This window comes from Oryzias melastigma, linkage group LG18, assembly GCF_002922805.2.
Source record: "Oryzias melastigma strain HK-1 linkage group LG18, ASM292280v2, whole genome shotgun sequence".
Taxonomy (NCBI): domain Eukaryota; kingdom Metazoa; phylum Chordata; class Actinopteri; order Beloniformes; family Adrianichthyidae; genus Oryzias; species Oryzias melastigma.
Window position 1 is genome coordinate 18,804,849 of NC_050529.1, and position 15,802 is coordinate 18,820,650.

Below are 15,802 nucleotides of genomic sequence, written 5' to 3' on the forward strand. Positions count from 1 at the left end.
AAGATAAACAGGTGATTTCTGTTGTAATTTTTTTGTGTTTAAGAAAAAACATAATTTTTGATTTTTAAAAAGGAAAAACAGGTGATTCTTGTTTAAAATTCTTTTGTTTTAAAAAATTGTGGTCTTTGTCTGAAAAAAAATTAGAGTAAAAAAAGGAATAGATTGAACAGAAAAAAATTCTCCAAAAAAATAATTAGAAAAAATAAAAAAACAAAATTCAAAATAATGTAAAGATTCATATCGAAAAGAAAAAAAAGTCTTGAAAAACAAAAAAAATATATATTAAAAACTAGAAAAAAATGATCTTGAAAAATAGGAAAGAAACATTTTTAAAAGTATTGAAAAAATATGTTTTTGTCTATATGTTAGAAAAAATTTACCAGAAAAAAATATCAAAAAGGTTTAAAATTTACCAACAAAAAATTATATGAAAAAATCTTTAAAAAAATATCTTCAAGCCACAAAGTTGACCACACCCCAACGAGAGCATCCCGTTCCTCCACTGACTTCACCTTTGAGTCCAGTCAGGATTGGCTCATGAACAAAGATACACTTTACGAACTGGTCAAAATTTAGGCTAATATTTTCCAAATTTTTGCTCTGTAATTTTAAAGTAACTAGGAAGAACAAAACAGATCGGTGAAATTGTGACGAGCACATAAACAACAAAGCTTGAGGGTTTTCAGCTTTGAATTGCAGACCATCTTATAAATGACATGAAAAAATGAGGCTAGTAAAGAAAAAATAGTCATGGAAGATTATACACAAAAAAGTAGAACAAATATCACTCTTTTTTTAAATGCAATAGGCTTCCATATTTGCATGATATAGCTGTGAGTGAAGTTTTATCTTCATTCAGTGGTGTCCACACTGTAAAAAGTGGAAAAACTGGATCAATTAACAAATTTGTTACAATCAAAATACAACTAAAAATTGTGTTTTGATGAAGACTAGGAATTTTAAATGTAACAAATAAAAAATAAATAAATAAATGCTACTCTTGAAAAAAAGCAGAGTAGGTGAAATGCACCATGAACCTGGTCATCCTCCTGCTCTCCACCAGAGGGCACTGTGAGTCCACCACAACACTCTTTCTGCCTCCGTCATCTCAAAGAAAACTTTGAAGGCCGCCTTGAGAAAGTTTTCTTCAAAGGAATAATCGCTGAATGGTTTGAATAAACATGCTGAGAAGGTTCTTTCAGGCAGCCATCGCCGCCGCCGCCGCCGAGTTTGACCCTCACAAAAACACTTTTTGTTGAGATTGCATTGTGGGGAGCTCAGACTACTTTTTGAGTCATTGTGAGCGAGGAAGTGTGACTACAATGACGTAAGGGTGGTTTGATGCTGGACTCTCTTAAGCAGCTTTGGTGACCCAAAGTGTCGCAGTGTTAGCTCTATACTTTCACTTCATCCCTGTTCGGTTAACCTTTAATCTAGTACTGATGAGCACGTTTACATACATGTAAGGCCTTCATTTTTTTATTATTTTTTTTTAAATCAGATAAACAAAAATTCACAAACGGAAAATTGTTAATATTATTGTTTTTTTTTTAAATTCCACTTTTCACCACCTGATTCCCTTTTTTTTGTCTACTCATGTGTAAGTAGTTCCGTCTGTGATGAGAGCGGAGGCTCTTTAATGAAGAGTCCCCTTCGTAGGTGTGCAGCTGAACCCTGCAGTCTGCAAGCATCAGCCGTCAAAGTGCTTCTCAGTTCAGTTAAAAAAAAAAAAAAAAAAAAAAAAAACGAGACGGAACACTGAGCATCACACGCTGCTCGTGTGTTCTCTGGAAGCGGGGCTGTAGCTGATGATTGACAGCTCCTGCTCCAAATCTGTTTCTGGCTCCGTCTCCGAGAGCGCCCCAACTTTGTGGCATTCCGACAGACTGTGTGACACTAATCCGATTTGCGTCCCATCGTCCGTCGTGTCCTCCGGGTCCACCATCAGCCTCCCATTGTCCCCCCTGCTGCCGTTGCGACAGTTACTGTTGCGGTCCACCCCTGCTTTGTCGTGGCTGCCCGTCAGGAGGGGGGTCACGGCGTGCGACGGGCACTGAGGGGGCGCCAGCAGGCTCTTACAACCCTGTCCAGCAGCGCTGGTCCCTTTGTACTGGCAGCGGATGTAGCTGGAGAAGGCTCTCCTGTAGGTCTTGTTGAAGAGGGTGTACACCAGAGGGTTGACCCCGGAGGAGATGTAGCCCACCCAGACGAAGAGGTTGAGGAGGTCGTGCAGCAGCGACTCGTTGCAGGAGCCGCGGCACAACACGAAGGTGACGTTGGTGATGAAAAACGGACACCACATGATGAGGAAGAGGAAGAAAACTATTCCTAGAACCTGGAGGGAAAGGAAGACAGGAAGGAATTTTCTTTGACAAAATAAAAGTACAGCATGATAATTAGCATTTTAAATCCCTCTTTGTATATCTCACAGAGGTAAAGAAAAAAAAGTCCTTTTGTCTTTACCTAGAACATAATTGAATTTATTGGAGCCACTGCTGGGAGAAAGTCGGTGACTCCAGCCGCTCTCACAGACCCAATTGTCTGTCTGGATAACATCAGACACGGACTGCACTGAATATTTCAGATGGTGCATTTGAAATAGAGTAATAGAAGCTTTCTGCTCACGATGCCGTATGAAAGACAAACGACAGTCACTGTTTAACAGACAGGAACAAATGAAATTACTGGAGAAGATTTCAAGGTCTTTGAGGAACAAACCCCAAAGTCACAGCAGCTGGGATCAGTCTCTCCAGTCAAGACTTAAAGCACTGAACTGAACCTTATTGTGTATGTTCACACTCTTCTCAGAAGCTAGGGCAACCAATTTCAATGAAAGTCTATGTAAACGCACATATTTAAGTCTGTTTTAGGGTTCTTCGTACAAAATGCACGGACAATGAACGAACTTTAAAAGGTAGCAGAACCTTGACCAATCAGGGACTCTGATACAGTGGTGACATATTCATGGCGTCCTTCTCAAACCATGATGGTACCAACCGTTTGAGAATGGATCATTGAGTAGACACAACACTGTCTATATGTTTCTATGATTTTTTTTTACTTTTTTTTCCTTTCAAAACAAAATAAATCAGTTAAAATAAAAAAAAATAGAATTCAAGACAGTCAAGCAATATGCTTTTTTTAAAACATTTTTCTCCTTTTACTTTCAAATATAAAAACATCGAAGTAAAATCCAACTATTAAAAAAAACCTTCAAAGCCCAAAACATTAAAAATAAACTGCACTTTTTATTATCGTTTTTTTAAAGATGTGAAGCACATAACACATAATTCTAAATCATTTTTAACCGTTTTAAACTGCATTTGTTTAAAACTTTAATCACTTTAGAGTAATTTACCAAAATATAAGAATTATGGATTATTTTATTTGAGTAACATTACAATAAAAACACAAATTTAAGAATATTTCTACAAAATTTATTTCACCTAATTTTGCTCTATGGTTTGGCATACTAAAAATGGCAAAACTGAAATAAAAAATTAATTATTTATTTGAATCATAAGCATTTTTCCTTAGAACTAGAGAGCCACAATAAAGGGATTAAAGAGTCACATGAGCCTCAGGCTGCTGACCCCTGCCCTATTCAAAAATAGAACGGAACGTTTTTTTCACTTTTTTAGACTGTTTTGAAGTTTAGCTATTTTTTCAGCTATGCTAGCTGTTTTGGCTAATTTAGGCTCTTTTTTTATTTTTTTTAGGCTGTTTTGGAGTGTAGCTAATATTTTAGCTAGCCATCAGCTTCAGCGTTATTAGCTATCAACTTCAGCATCTTTATCTATCAGCACTAGCATCTTCAGCTGCCAAATTCCGCTTACAGCATTCACACTAGCATTATTGCACATAACACTATATATCTAGTTCATAATTATATAAAAAAGTTATTTTAAAGTTTAAAAATTTTGTTTTAGAGTGTTCAATAAACGTTTATCCTGTTCGGCCCGTGACCTAAGGTGTGTTCTGGATTTTGGCCCCCTGTGCAATTGACTTTGACACCCGTGTTGTAAATCATTGAGATAAATCGACTTAAACTGGGCTAAAATACGATGAATGTGTGAGGTTGGACGCTTTAAGAAAAGAACAAAAAGTATAACACGGACAAGATAAAAAACATTTTCAGAGTCAATGGAAAACCTGAAGATAGTCAAGCCTCAACAAGAGCAAAAATTGGTCTTTAATTGTATAAATAAATCTACATAGATTGAAAATTTAAGTGAGAAATCCCAATCTAAAACCCTTCAGTGTGGTATTTGTGTTTGACACAGAACAAAATGGATGCTTGTTTTCATGATATGTCCTCTGAAGTCTGACACCACCACCTGAACACTGCGTCTGTTGTGCAATGTGGTGTCTGTGTCACTTTCCCTGTTCTGGGCTGACAGCGGTGACGGCTGATGTGGTCTTCTGTTGCCGCTGTCAGTCAAAGTGATGATCTCCTCCATCTACTGTTGTTGTGAAGAGTGGATATTTGGGTGACTTTGGCCTTTCCGTCATCTTAAACCAGTCAGGTCATTATTTTCTCTGACATCAATCAGGGTTTCTATACTTAGGAAAGCTCAACATTTTACAAACTTCTTCTATGTCCTATTAATTTGTCAAAGTTTCACTCTAAAGTAATTAAATTCATAAAAAACTGTTTTATTTTTATGACAGAATTGAATCCACTGTGTATTAGCAGTGGGTGTTACACGAAAACTACAACCTTATTTCTCAGGGTGTTTTTTGAGTTTGAGTTTACAGAAACATGTTCATAGTATTTATAAATTACTTCTACGCAATTTAATTTTTTTTTAAAAGAAAATGTAGATAAAAATAGGTCAAAACATAAAATGTCCAGGTTATTTCTGTGTGAAATGCTATAATTTTATGTTTGTTCTGTAAACCTGAAAACATTAGAATTTATGAGTAGAATTGATGCCTTGCCTTTAATGGAACTGAACAGTTTAATGGTTTATTTTATTTATGTTTTCTTTGAAAACTTAAAAGCTTTTGCATCAATTTTCAGCTTAGTTCATAAATATACATACATACACACACCTTTTCTTAGCTATTTAAAAAACTAGTTTCAGTGTCCCTGTTATGCACTAAGATATGAAATAAATATTAAAATCTAAACAACTTGCTGATGATTACACATTATTTTTTTAGCCGCAGAGCATTCAAATTTGACAAATATAGTGGATGGTTTATATATGTCGCTATCACACAATATGGAAAAATACCTAATTGGCAGACAAAAGAACAATATTTTTGTGAAATATGAGTTATTTTCGTAGACTAATTTTCCTACCCAGAAGTAGGACGACTTGATATCTGAGGCTCCGCCTTTCACTATTTGTGGGTGCCGCCCATTTCATGACAACCTTCCAAAGCTGTCCTCTACAGCGTGTTTGCGTTTCACCGACAAAAAGAAACATCAGAACTTTTGCGAAGATGGATGTGCATATAAAATGAAAGTGTTGTGCCAATCACCACTAGATCTGTGGAGAAAGTGAGTGTGTTAGAGTCTTCCTGGAAGGGGCTGTTCCCTACTGTGTGACATCACAATGTGAGGATCCACTCATTTTCCTGGATTGGGAGGGGCTGGTGTAGCAAAATATCGATTTGAGGTTGTTTATATTGAGGAGTGAACATTAAAATCAATTAAAACTTAAAAATGTAAAGTTTGCATGGTATACTGCCTTTATAAACTGAGATTTTTGTACCTGGAAGCCCGAAAAAAAAAAAACCACCTCAACATCATTTTTTGATCTATTGTAAAAGTGTTCCTAGTAGTAGTTTAATTATTATTATGCTGTTTATAGTCTAAAAAAATTAAAAGAACGTTACCAGAGCGGCAGGAGTATATCAGGAATGACTTGTGGGTGGGACCGTTGGTACGGGGTAAACCTGAGCTCATTTCCCATCATCACTTTGTTCACACTCTCTCCTGCTAGCTTACAGCCCCTCACATAGAAATATTCAGAAATGTTATTTTAAGCTTTTACATATATATATGGTCTCCATCGTCTAAAAAATACCCCGATAAACATGTTCAGAAACACTATTTTAATTGAATTGGGTTTTATATTCATCAAGAGGAATGTCTGCATCTACCTCACTGCTGTGAGGTTAACAGATTTAAAGTTTGAGTCATCAAGCAGAAGAAAATATTGAGTAAAAAATCTCCAATCTGCTCTATTTTGCCCAAAGGACAGATTATTTTGAGTAATCTTTTAAAGTGGTCCAGAGCCAAAGCTGAGAGACATTTAAAGGTTTTTTTCCTGTCAGTCTTTTTAATATAATTTCCTTAAAGACTACATTTAGAAGTAGATCTGTAAGATGATTGGTCTCAAGGAGTGAGCAACGAGCACCGCCACCTTAAGTGGAACCCTTTCCCTCTCACCTTTGAAGCCCGCTTCTCATTCTTTATGGCCTGCATCATCCCCCGTCGCCCGTGGCAACCGGACGAGTCACTCCGGCCGGGCCCGGCGGCTGGAGAACTGAGCTGTGACGCCACCTCAGAGCCGGGGATGATGCTGATGCTGTCGGAGGCGGAGGCACTGAGCAGGATGCTGGGCTCCGCCCCCTTCAGGCAGCTGAGCGTGTTCCGCCTGCTCTGGGGGGCCGGTGGCTTCAGCTCTGCGTGTCAGGAAACAGAGCAACAACTTGTGGATCTATGAACCAAATACTAAAGTCGATTTGAATACCCAGCAGTATGCTCTGAAAAGCAAACCTGAAAGATTAGGAAGCTCTTTCCAAGAAAAGTGCTGGAATCGATGATGGCATGCCAGCTTTGCTATTAACGGCGGCGCTGGTAATTTGTAGGGATGTGGCAGACAGGTGGGCATTTAATTCACAATTTTCTCCGTCTGGGTTGGACAGACGCTGAGCATGTGGAAGGGCTGCCATATCCTGCACATTTATCTCTAAATGGATCAAGCTGTGTATATGCTGCCCTAAAATCATCTGATAGGATCACTGTTGGGCAAAAAAAAAAAAAAAGAAAATCGACTTCTTCCTCCTAATAACCGTCAGTGTCGCCTCCAAATCCATTTCTCAATGAAGCTATTTTTAGATGGCAGGAAGGATTTTTTTCCTTACGTTTCCAGGAATCCCAAAAGAAGTATAAAAATGATAACAGACTTGATAATAAATGGATATCTGTAGCTACATGATAAGCCCCAACCATCACCACTCTCTATGTCATACTGTTAACAAGTCAACACCACAACTGCGAAGTCCAAAAATCACTTTCACATTTTTTGTCCATTACAAAAAACATAATAAATGTCGATATAAGTGCTATCATTGATCAATGTTGGCAGTTTTTGTTCAAAAAAGCCACTTTGTTTGTAATTATTAGCATATTAATCATAAAAATACATTGGAGAGCAAAAGTATGCATATAAAAAAAAAAACATTTAGATTATGGAAATGCTTATTCAAGCACAAGATGCATCTTTATGGTCTTATAGGTGATCGAAAGCCAAATTTTTCTATTGACTTGCCATGCAACTCACCACATTTCTGCTCACACACAAAGTAAAATAAATAATTACACTTACTTTTTTAACCAATTAATATTAGTAAACTAAATAACTATTAGTCAGCATTTTTTCTCTCTTTTATTTTCTATTCTTTTAAACACCTCAATTCAATTTAATTAGACTTTGAGTTTACTCTGGTGGTAAAGTCCCACATATCAAACTTTTTGCTAAAATGTTTCCAGTGGTTTTTTCGTTACGATTACACTATAAAAAGTGAAACATTGGATCAATTAACAAAAGTTCTGTAATTTGCTACATTTAAAAATGTTAGTCTTCATCGAATTAAAATTTTGAATTTATGGCTAACTCAATATAAAAATGTAATTTGATGAAAACGTAATCAATTTAAATGTAACAAATTACATGTATTATTTTGTTAATTGATCCCATGCTTCATTTTTCACAGTGTATGCTATTCTTAGTCAAAATCCAGAGACCTGTGGTGTTTTCTTGGACATAGTCTCTGCAGAGCCGTAATAGTTGATTAGATATTCAGTTGTGGCGGGACTGTTGGTGCGGAGTATCCCTGCCCCCACTTCCCATCATCCATCAGTTTCCACGTATTACTGGGGCAATAACAATGGCAAGCAATATCAAAGCTATCCAGTTGTTCAGTTTGAAGCCAGATACCACCTCGGACGAGGAAAACAAAGACGTGTATGTACAAGTGAATGTGGAGAATGGAGCTTGTGGCTTGCCGTAGTAACTTGTCCACCACATTTAGAAGCGTTTTCAAATTAAATTTTTTCATCTGCTCCTGATTCACAAGGATTTGTATAAAGAAATACTCAGAAATGTAATTTTAAGCTTGATTGTCTTTGTCTATGTCATTTGAAAAAAGCCACAAGAACATGTTAAGAACACAGAGTGGGTCTATAAAGGATAAAAAATCAACGAGTTCTTTTGCGTGCTCACAGTAGAGTAGAGTTGATTTTTTCTGTCTCAAGTATTTAATTAGCCAGAAATTTAAAAGAAACCTGACCCTTCTGAATTCAGTAGCAAAGCTGCAAATCAGCTTTTAAGGCGAGGATTTAAAGGAAGTCAGGAAAAAAATATTCCGAAACACTCAAGTTTAGATGTCCACCTTAATGAGCTTTGTTATTAGACTATACGTTCTTCCAGTCATTAAGTCTCTGCATAGGCTAAGTCTTGTCAAAATAGGACATAATGAGTTTTCCGAAGTCCACAACCAGTAAGTGTTATGAAAAAGGAAAAAAAGAATGATGGTGCTAAGCTTTTATTAAAGCCTCTGTTATTATTAAAAGCCAATTAAAGACTGCTGCAGCGTTTGAAGCATTAGAATTTACACAACTCTCCCAGGAGTCAGAAGTGCAAAGCCATCAGTCAGTTCCTGTGCCTCTCCTCGGTTTAATCAGAGTGATGCAATTCTCCAGGAGAGGAAAAGCACAATAAAATACTAATCCAGGGCACATAGGAAAGAAGATGAAACTCACCAACAGCATTTGTTTTTATCTCCAGTTGGAGAGTGATAACATGCGTGGGTGCGGTGACATAGATTTTTCGCTGCCGGTTTACCTTGTGAGTCTGGAGGAGCGAGCGTATTGATCTGTGGAAGGTGGAATGCACTCGGCGGCGGCTGCAGAGTGTTTGTGATTACTGGCGTGTTCAAAGGCTGCTGGGAAGAGGTCTTCGCTTCGTACAGGAAGACGGTGGCCTGCCTCTGGAGCACCTGTGCAGGAAGGAAGGTCGGAGCCGAGTTAAAAATGGGAAACAGGAGCAAAAGTTGGGGGCACACGAGGGCGTACCTGGATGGTGAGGCAGTACGTTACCACCATGATGACCAGTGGGATGAAGAAGGCCACGAAGGAACCAATCAGCATGAAGCGCTCCTCGTTTAGGACACAGCTGCCGTTGACGAACACCTTGTCCTCGTTATGGAGGCCAATCACTGGGATAGGCATGGACACACCTCCAGAGGAAAACAGAGGGAAAACAACATCACTTTTTGATGGACATTCCTGAAGGATTTGGAATTCACTCCTGTTTCTTGAAAACTCCACATTTTCCATTCTCAGGTCAAACTTCCACCTTCACTCTAGAAAAACTTTAAATAGAACGCTCTATGAAGCGTAAATATGACAGTAAATCAAATAGATTTGGGATTAATTCATTAAAAAATATGCATTAGAGTAAAATGTAACACATGATGTGTAACTAAGTACTGTGATTGAACTATTTAATTTTGAATATTGTATTTTTCTGGAGTATATTGCAAAGTTTGGTTGGGAGTGCAATTTATACTCAGGTACAACTTATATTCAGGTGCGACTTATACTCAGGTGCCATTAAACTCAGGTGTGACTTATATACAGGTGCGACTTGTACATAGGTGGAACTTATCGTGGTGCGACCTATACCCAGGTCCTATTTATACTCAGGTGTGACTTATATTCAGATGCAAATTATTTTAAGGTGCAATTTATAGTCAGGTGCGACTTTTATTCAGGTGCGACTGATAGTCAGGTGCAATTTATAATCAGGTGTGACTTATAAACAGGTGGGATTTGTACTCAGGTGGAACTTTTATTCAGGTGCGACTTACACTTAGATATAAAAAAAAAAAAAAAAATCACAATTATTTGAGATACGTTTTTATCCGGTTTGAAATTAATTTGTTATTTTCTTTAATCGATTCCTGGGCCTAGATTTAATGGAACTAGTGTAATTGTGAAATTTCTAGGATTTTGATAGTTTTGAACATATGTGTATTGGAAACGCATCTACTGACATGAAAGTACTGACACAAACCCTGCAGTAAAAGTAAATGCTAAACCTCACCGTAAAATAAAAGACCAACAAGGTTTTCTTTTCTCATCATAACAAATTCTTTGTTTAAGGAGGTAAATAATTTGTGTTATTGGCTAAATGTACAAAGAAAAAACATACATTTTGAGACAATAAAAATATGTTTATCCTATGAAAGTTTTATATACAGAATTTAGATCTTTTTTTAGTGATGGACCTAAAAAAATGCTCCTTTATTTATTACATTTTTGTGTAAATCTGAGAGGTAATGAGAAGATGTACTATTTATACTTTAGTGAAGGAGAGAATAAACATAAAGCAAAACAAAAACAATATTTTGTTGCTATATCAAAACATCTGTTTTAAAATAAATATTATTAAAAATACATTTATTAATACTAACCAAGGATACATTTTAGTGTTATACTTCTTTTATTTGCATTTGGTAGATCTGCAAACGTTTCTATTCCAAAGCAACTTCCTAGTATGGAACAAAACTGAGTCTGAATGCATGATTTCTAAACTAATTTGTCCGAGAAGGTCCCTTTTCCCCTGATATATTTATAAAATAACTACCTCTTCAAACATAACACGCTTTTCCTTTCTTTTTCCCTTTCTTTTTTGTTGGTGTCATCATAAAAAAACAAAGTAAACCCTTTTTTTGTCATCTTCAAGTTAAATTGGCCTATTTGGAGGTAAACAGCTGGAGAATAAGTCATTACCTGTAAACCCACTGGGTTGTTTTGGGAAAATAACCCGACCACATGTGTGAATAATGCATCATCCCCTAAATACCATTTTGGTCTGCACATTAGGCTAGGAAGCTGTGTTCCATGATAATGTAGGTAAATAATCATGTACTGCAGGATAACACATTATTCAGATGACAGCCATCCTCTATAAATCAACATGTGCTATTAGCATTCTTAAAATCTGTTAGAGTGTAATTGATTATCCCTAATGGTGCTGTTAGAGGGCATTGCTGATAAAAGACACAAACAAATAGAAGCGTTTCATGGCAAGGACGGTTTTCTGACTTGTGCAAACACTGATTAATGGTTCTCTGATATTAAATGTTTTTTCGGTTAAAATTGTCTGATTACTCAGGGACAGAGACACTAATGGAGAAAAAGCTTCCGTTTTAAAGCTTCTGGAAATGAAAGCAACAGGGACGGCCATCTCATTCCGCCATGAGAGGCACCGTGCCCAAAGTCTTGGCTGATAGAAGTGCAAGGTATCGTTTTCACTTGCAATGCCGTTTCCCAGGCCAATATCAAAATGCAATTTGGAGCAGTGGCAGCTTTCCAAATGTAAGGGTTACAACTGGCTGCACACATACATACACACACACACACACTCTTTCGCGCACACACACTTGCACGTCATACACAAGCCTCAACGGAGAATAAAGGTCCGTGCGACAAATGCAAAAATGTTTCCAATGTAAATACCCTGAAAACTTGTGAATGCAAATGGATGTAAATAAAGATGCAGACTGGGGGCACAGGCTGAGTCATGATTTACCCAGTATTTGTTAAAAACTATACAAAATACATCTTCAGGTTTTTGAAATGTTGATGGCTGGGGACTTTCCAGCCTTAAGCCTCTACTTATATAACTCTACATATATAACTATACATATGTATAACTACATATATATATATATATATACATATATATAATGTTTCTCCGCTATTTGCATTTCTTTATTTGCGGTTTCATGTATTCCAAGATTTTTTTTTCAGTCACATGACACCTCAATAAAAAAACTTGGACAACTCAAGACGCTTGTATAAAATTTTTGTGTCCAAAGGAGGTGCTGCTCTGCCTTGGTGCATCTCCACGTGATCCGAAGTGTTTTTCTGAGTATGGATCGGTATTCGCGGATTTGGCATAGTTGCGGATTCCTCCTGTCCCTAACCCCCGCGAATAAGGAGGAATACTATATACACATATGTATACACATATGTATATATATATATTAGGGCTGTCAGATTTGTCGCATTAAAAACGCGTTAATCCGACATGTGCTTGAAGCCGACAATTTTTTTGACGCATTAATCGCAGATTTTTTCATACGTGCCTTTCCATACCGCGCGCGGGCGTCCCGCCTTAAAACTCACTGGCTGCTCTCACTAGATCATGTGCGGGTCTCCAAACACCGAGCTGCGAGCTAAAACCGGCCGGCGCTAGGACCTGGAGAGCTCCTGCACCCTAACCCGGCTCCGGTTCGCGTCCAGTACCACGTCTGGTGGTACCGGCTCGCGTCCGGCGCCGCGTCCCGAGAGCTGCGGACCCCCGACGTTCCGAACAGCAAGCTCACCGGGGGACGTTTTAAATGTTCTGGAGGTTTAAGCGTGATCCAGCCCCAGCATAGCGGTCTGTCTGCCGGCATATTCATGGCGTGAGCTCCGCTGGACACGTCGCTGCATCGAGCTGCAGCCAGAGAACGCGGCGGCAGTAACAGACTGTCAAACTATCCACAGTGTATCCCGCTTTTCTCAGTCTTTAATGTTTTAAAAAACAAAAGTTAATTGGAAATGATAAATCTCTATTTCATTTATTACTGTAGTTCAGCAGAGGAGGAAAAGATTTGGTCCTGACAAAAAATGAACATGAAAGTGTTATGGAAATGTTATTTTTGATGTTTTTTATTTTATTTTACTGAACGTTGATTGAAGTTTTGAATTTAAAATGCCCTTCACTTGCACTTGGGCTTTTGTTAGGCATTTTATGTTACAGCCTTTTATTGTTAAGAAAGTTTATCTCAATACAATGTTACAAAATAAAGTAATTCTGATGAAAACTATTAATTTTACTATTCTTGTTTTCATAATTAATGTAGAACTGCTAAATTCCATGAAGCACACATTTTTTTTCCTTGAAATAAGGCCACATATGAATTTGTGATTAATCGCGAGTTAACTCCGGACAAAATGCAATTAATCGCAATTAGAAATTTTAATCGCCTGACAGCTCCAATATATATATATATATATATATATATATATATATATATATATATATATATAATATTAAGCCAAAAATACTAGGATTAGCTCTGATATTTATCAGATGAATCCATTGCCATTCTCTGTGTAAATCTACGCTTCATTTAACACAATCGATTGTGACAAAGATACCCAGTGATTCTATTGCAAATCTTAATGTGGTTCTATTAGAAAACTTTGCCGCGAGGGGAAGATTACTGAGCATATTGGTAAAAATCTGCAAAACCATCAGAATGTGAACAGCTTGAAAAACCTCTGTGAACCGCCGTAAGCTGCTTTGTGAGGTCCTGACCCCATGTTTGGGGAATTATGGAAAGTGGCTTGGTCTGTACTTTTTTGTAATCCGTCCAAAAGTAGCATGGGAGGATTTTGTAAGGCACAAAGGAGGAGGAATTAGATACCGACCAAACTCAGATAAAAAGAGGAATTTTCACTCTGGTGTCATTATACTGGATTCTTCCAGTCTCTACTCTTTTATTGCAAATATTATTTAAAGTCTGGGATTTTAATGAAGAACATATTCTTGCTATGAATAAATTCTCAATAAGATACCAAAGACATTTTTATAAACATCATGTTTAATCAATTAATATTATTAACTGCCAAATTAAACCTGAGTAAAGTGTCTGTGCCCTGAGTAGCTACAGGAGCATGTTTGTCTGTTTTTTAATCCGCAGTTAAATCTCCTTTTATTTTTTATCCTAATTTAAAACAATTCTTATAAACCTAATAGCAGGATTTCAAGAACATATTGAAAGACTTTTTAAAAAACTTAATCTGCATAAAGCAAATCATGGCTTTAATGAGTTGGAATCTTTATTAAAAATAACCCTATTATTTTCCATTTCAAAATTGGCTTCAGGACTTTTGGTGTTTTTGTCTAGACGGCTAAGCAGATGCACCACCTAAAGACTTGTGCATTTTCACAGCCAGAATAACAAGCAGCCGGCAAAGCGCAACAAATAATCTCTACAAATCCGATTAAAGAATACTGCCATGGCCAAGGGTTGTCGAACTAAAAGAAAAAGTCCTCTAAACTGTGTCTTTGGTGTGTTCTGATCACTGAAGAACAATTTATTTATGCTCCTATCAATTTTGTTATCTATTACTAGACCCACTCCAGTGAAAATAGTGTTTTTGGTGTCTTAAACGCGTTCTTGTGGCCTTTTTCTCATGATGGAGGATATATAAAAAGAACATTAAAATTAAAATCGTATTTCTGGGTATTTCTTTATTCAAATCATCAAGAATTAGGAGAAGGCGAAAGAATGCCGTTTGAATAAGTTGTGTATAAAAGACAAGCCACACACTATATGTTTGCTTGTAGACAACTACTATTTACTTCTTTGTTTTCCTTCTCCGAGCTGGTAGCCATTTTTGTTGCACTGGTAATATGTGTAAACTGATTGATGGCAAAAAGTGGCGGCGGAGTTACCCGCCACAACTCAGAGGTGAATTTCTAATCAACTACTATGGCTCTACGGAGACTATGTCCAAGAAAATGACACAGGTTTTTGTATTTTGATTAAAAACGGCATAATCATAATTAAAAGACCACTGGGAATCTTTTCACAAATATAGATTCGAGTGGATTTGTAAGCAGCATCCAGTCAGCTTTTCACAGAATATCATACGCATCTTTACACATGAGATGATTGTTTTCTGAAACAGAGCAAGAAGCTGATAAAACTGATGCTTTTAGTACTTTTGTGTCTGAAAAGGAAACAGGGGGACTGAAGTGGAACAAAAAAACGAGACCAGAAAGGCAAAAAAAAGCAACAGATTTCATAATGTTGAGCGAGTACATCCTCCACTGTTGTTTTATTGCTAATCTTTCAGCATCGATTGCTGCAAGCCATCTGAGACCTCAGTCATCACAGCATGTTGTGCTGCTGAGCCTCTTGACGGGTTCAATAAACCAGGGCTTTTCAGACGATTCCGAAAGCAAACGATACAAACTCACTGAAATTCCCATGTAAAATTTCTAAACCGAGCTAAAGTGCAGCAGCAAGAGGAGGAAAGGTCGCAGCAACACAGAGGAATTCAGATCAAAACACCCAAAGCTCTAGTAATGATCCACATCCTCGTTTGGCTCAATGTTTTAGCTTGAAAATACAGAGTTAGGAAATTCAAAGTTTCCACATTTGTCAACCTGCTTAATTAAAAGTAATTTTTATTTTTCTAATTAGTTAGTAGTGACTAATTTTACAGTAAAATATAAAACATGTATAGGTTGTGAAAAATGCATTTACGTCAGACCAAAGCTAAGAATTTATTTGTCCAAACTTTAACATTGTTTAATCCAAATTTGATCTTTCCTGGATCCTATCTTTATTTTAACTGCTGCATGTCTGTTTTATTCTTTTAGATATTTTGTTGCTTTAATGCAGGGGATCCTTTTTGTGTCTCTGTGATTCATTTTTGAATTGCCTTCGTTTACGACAAGGGATGATCGTCTATATCTTTGTCTTTTGGCAG

General features: G+C 37.1%; 1 protein-coding gene across 2 annotated transcripts in view; it reads right to left on the bottom strand.

Moving 5' to 3' along the window:
- Positions 1-957: 957 nt before the first annotated feature.
- htr2cl1 (5-hydroxytryptamine (serotonin) receptor 2C, G protein-coupled-like 1) overlaps positions 958-15,802 on the bottom strand; it is a 227,722-nt gene continuing 212,877 nt past the window's right edge. For both annotated transcript variants that reach the window (XM_036216569.1, XM_036216568.1), the window contains 4 exons: positions 9,314-9,477; positions 9,084-9,237; positions 6,404-6,639; positions 958-2,335 (listed from right to left, as the gene is read on the bottom strand). In XM_036216569.1, coding sequence (XP_036072462.1) covers positions 1,766-2,335; positions 6,404-6,639; positions 9,084-9,237; positions 9,314-9,477 — 1,124 coding nt within the window. In that variant the 3' untranslated portion in view covers positions 958-1,765. The remainder of the gene's footprint in view (positions 2,336-6,403; positions 6,640-9,083; positions 9,238-9,313; positions 9,478-15,802) is intronic.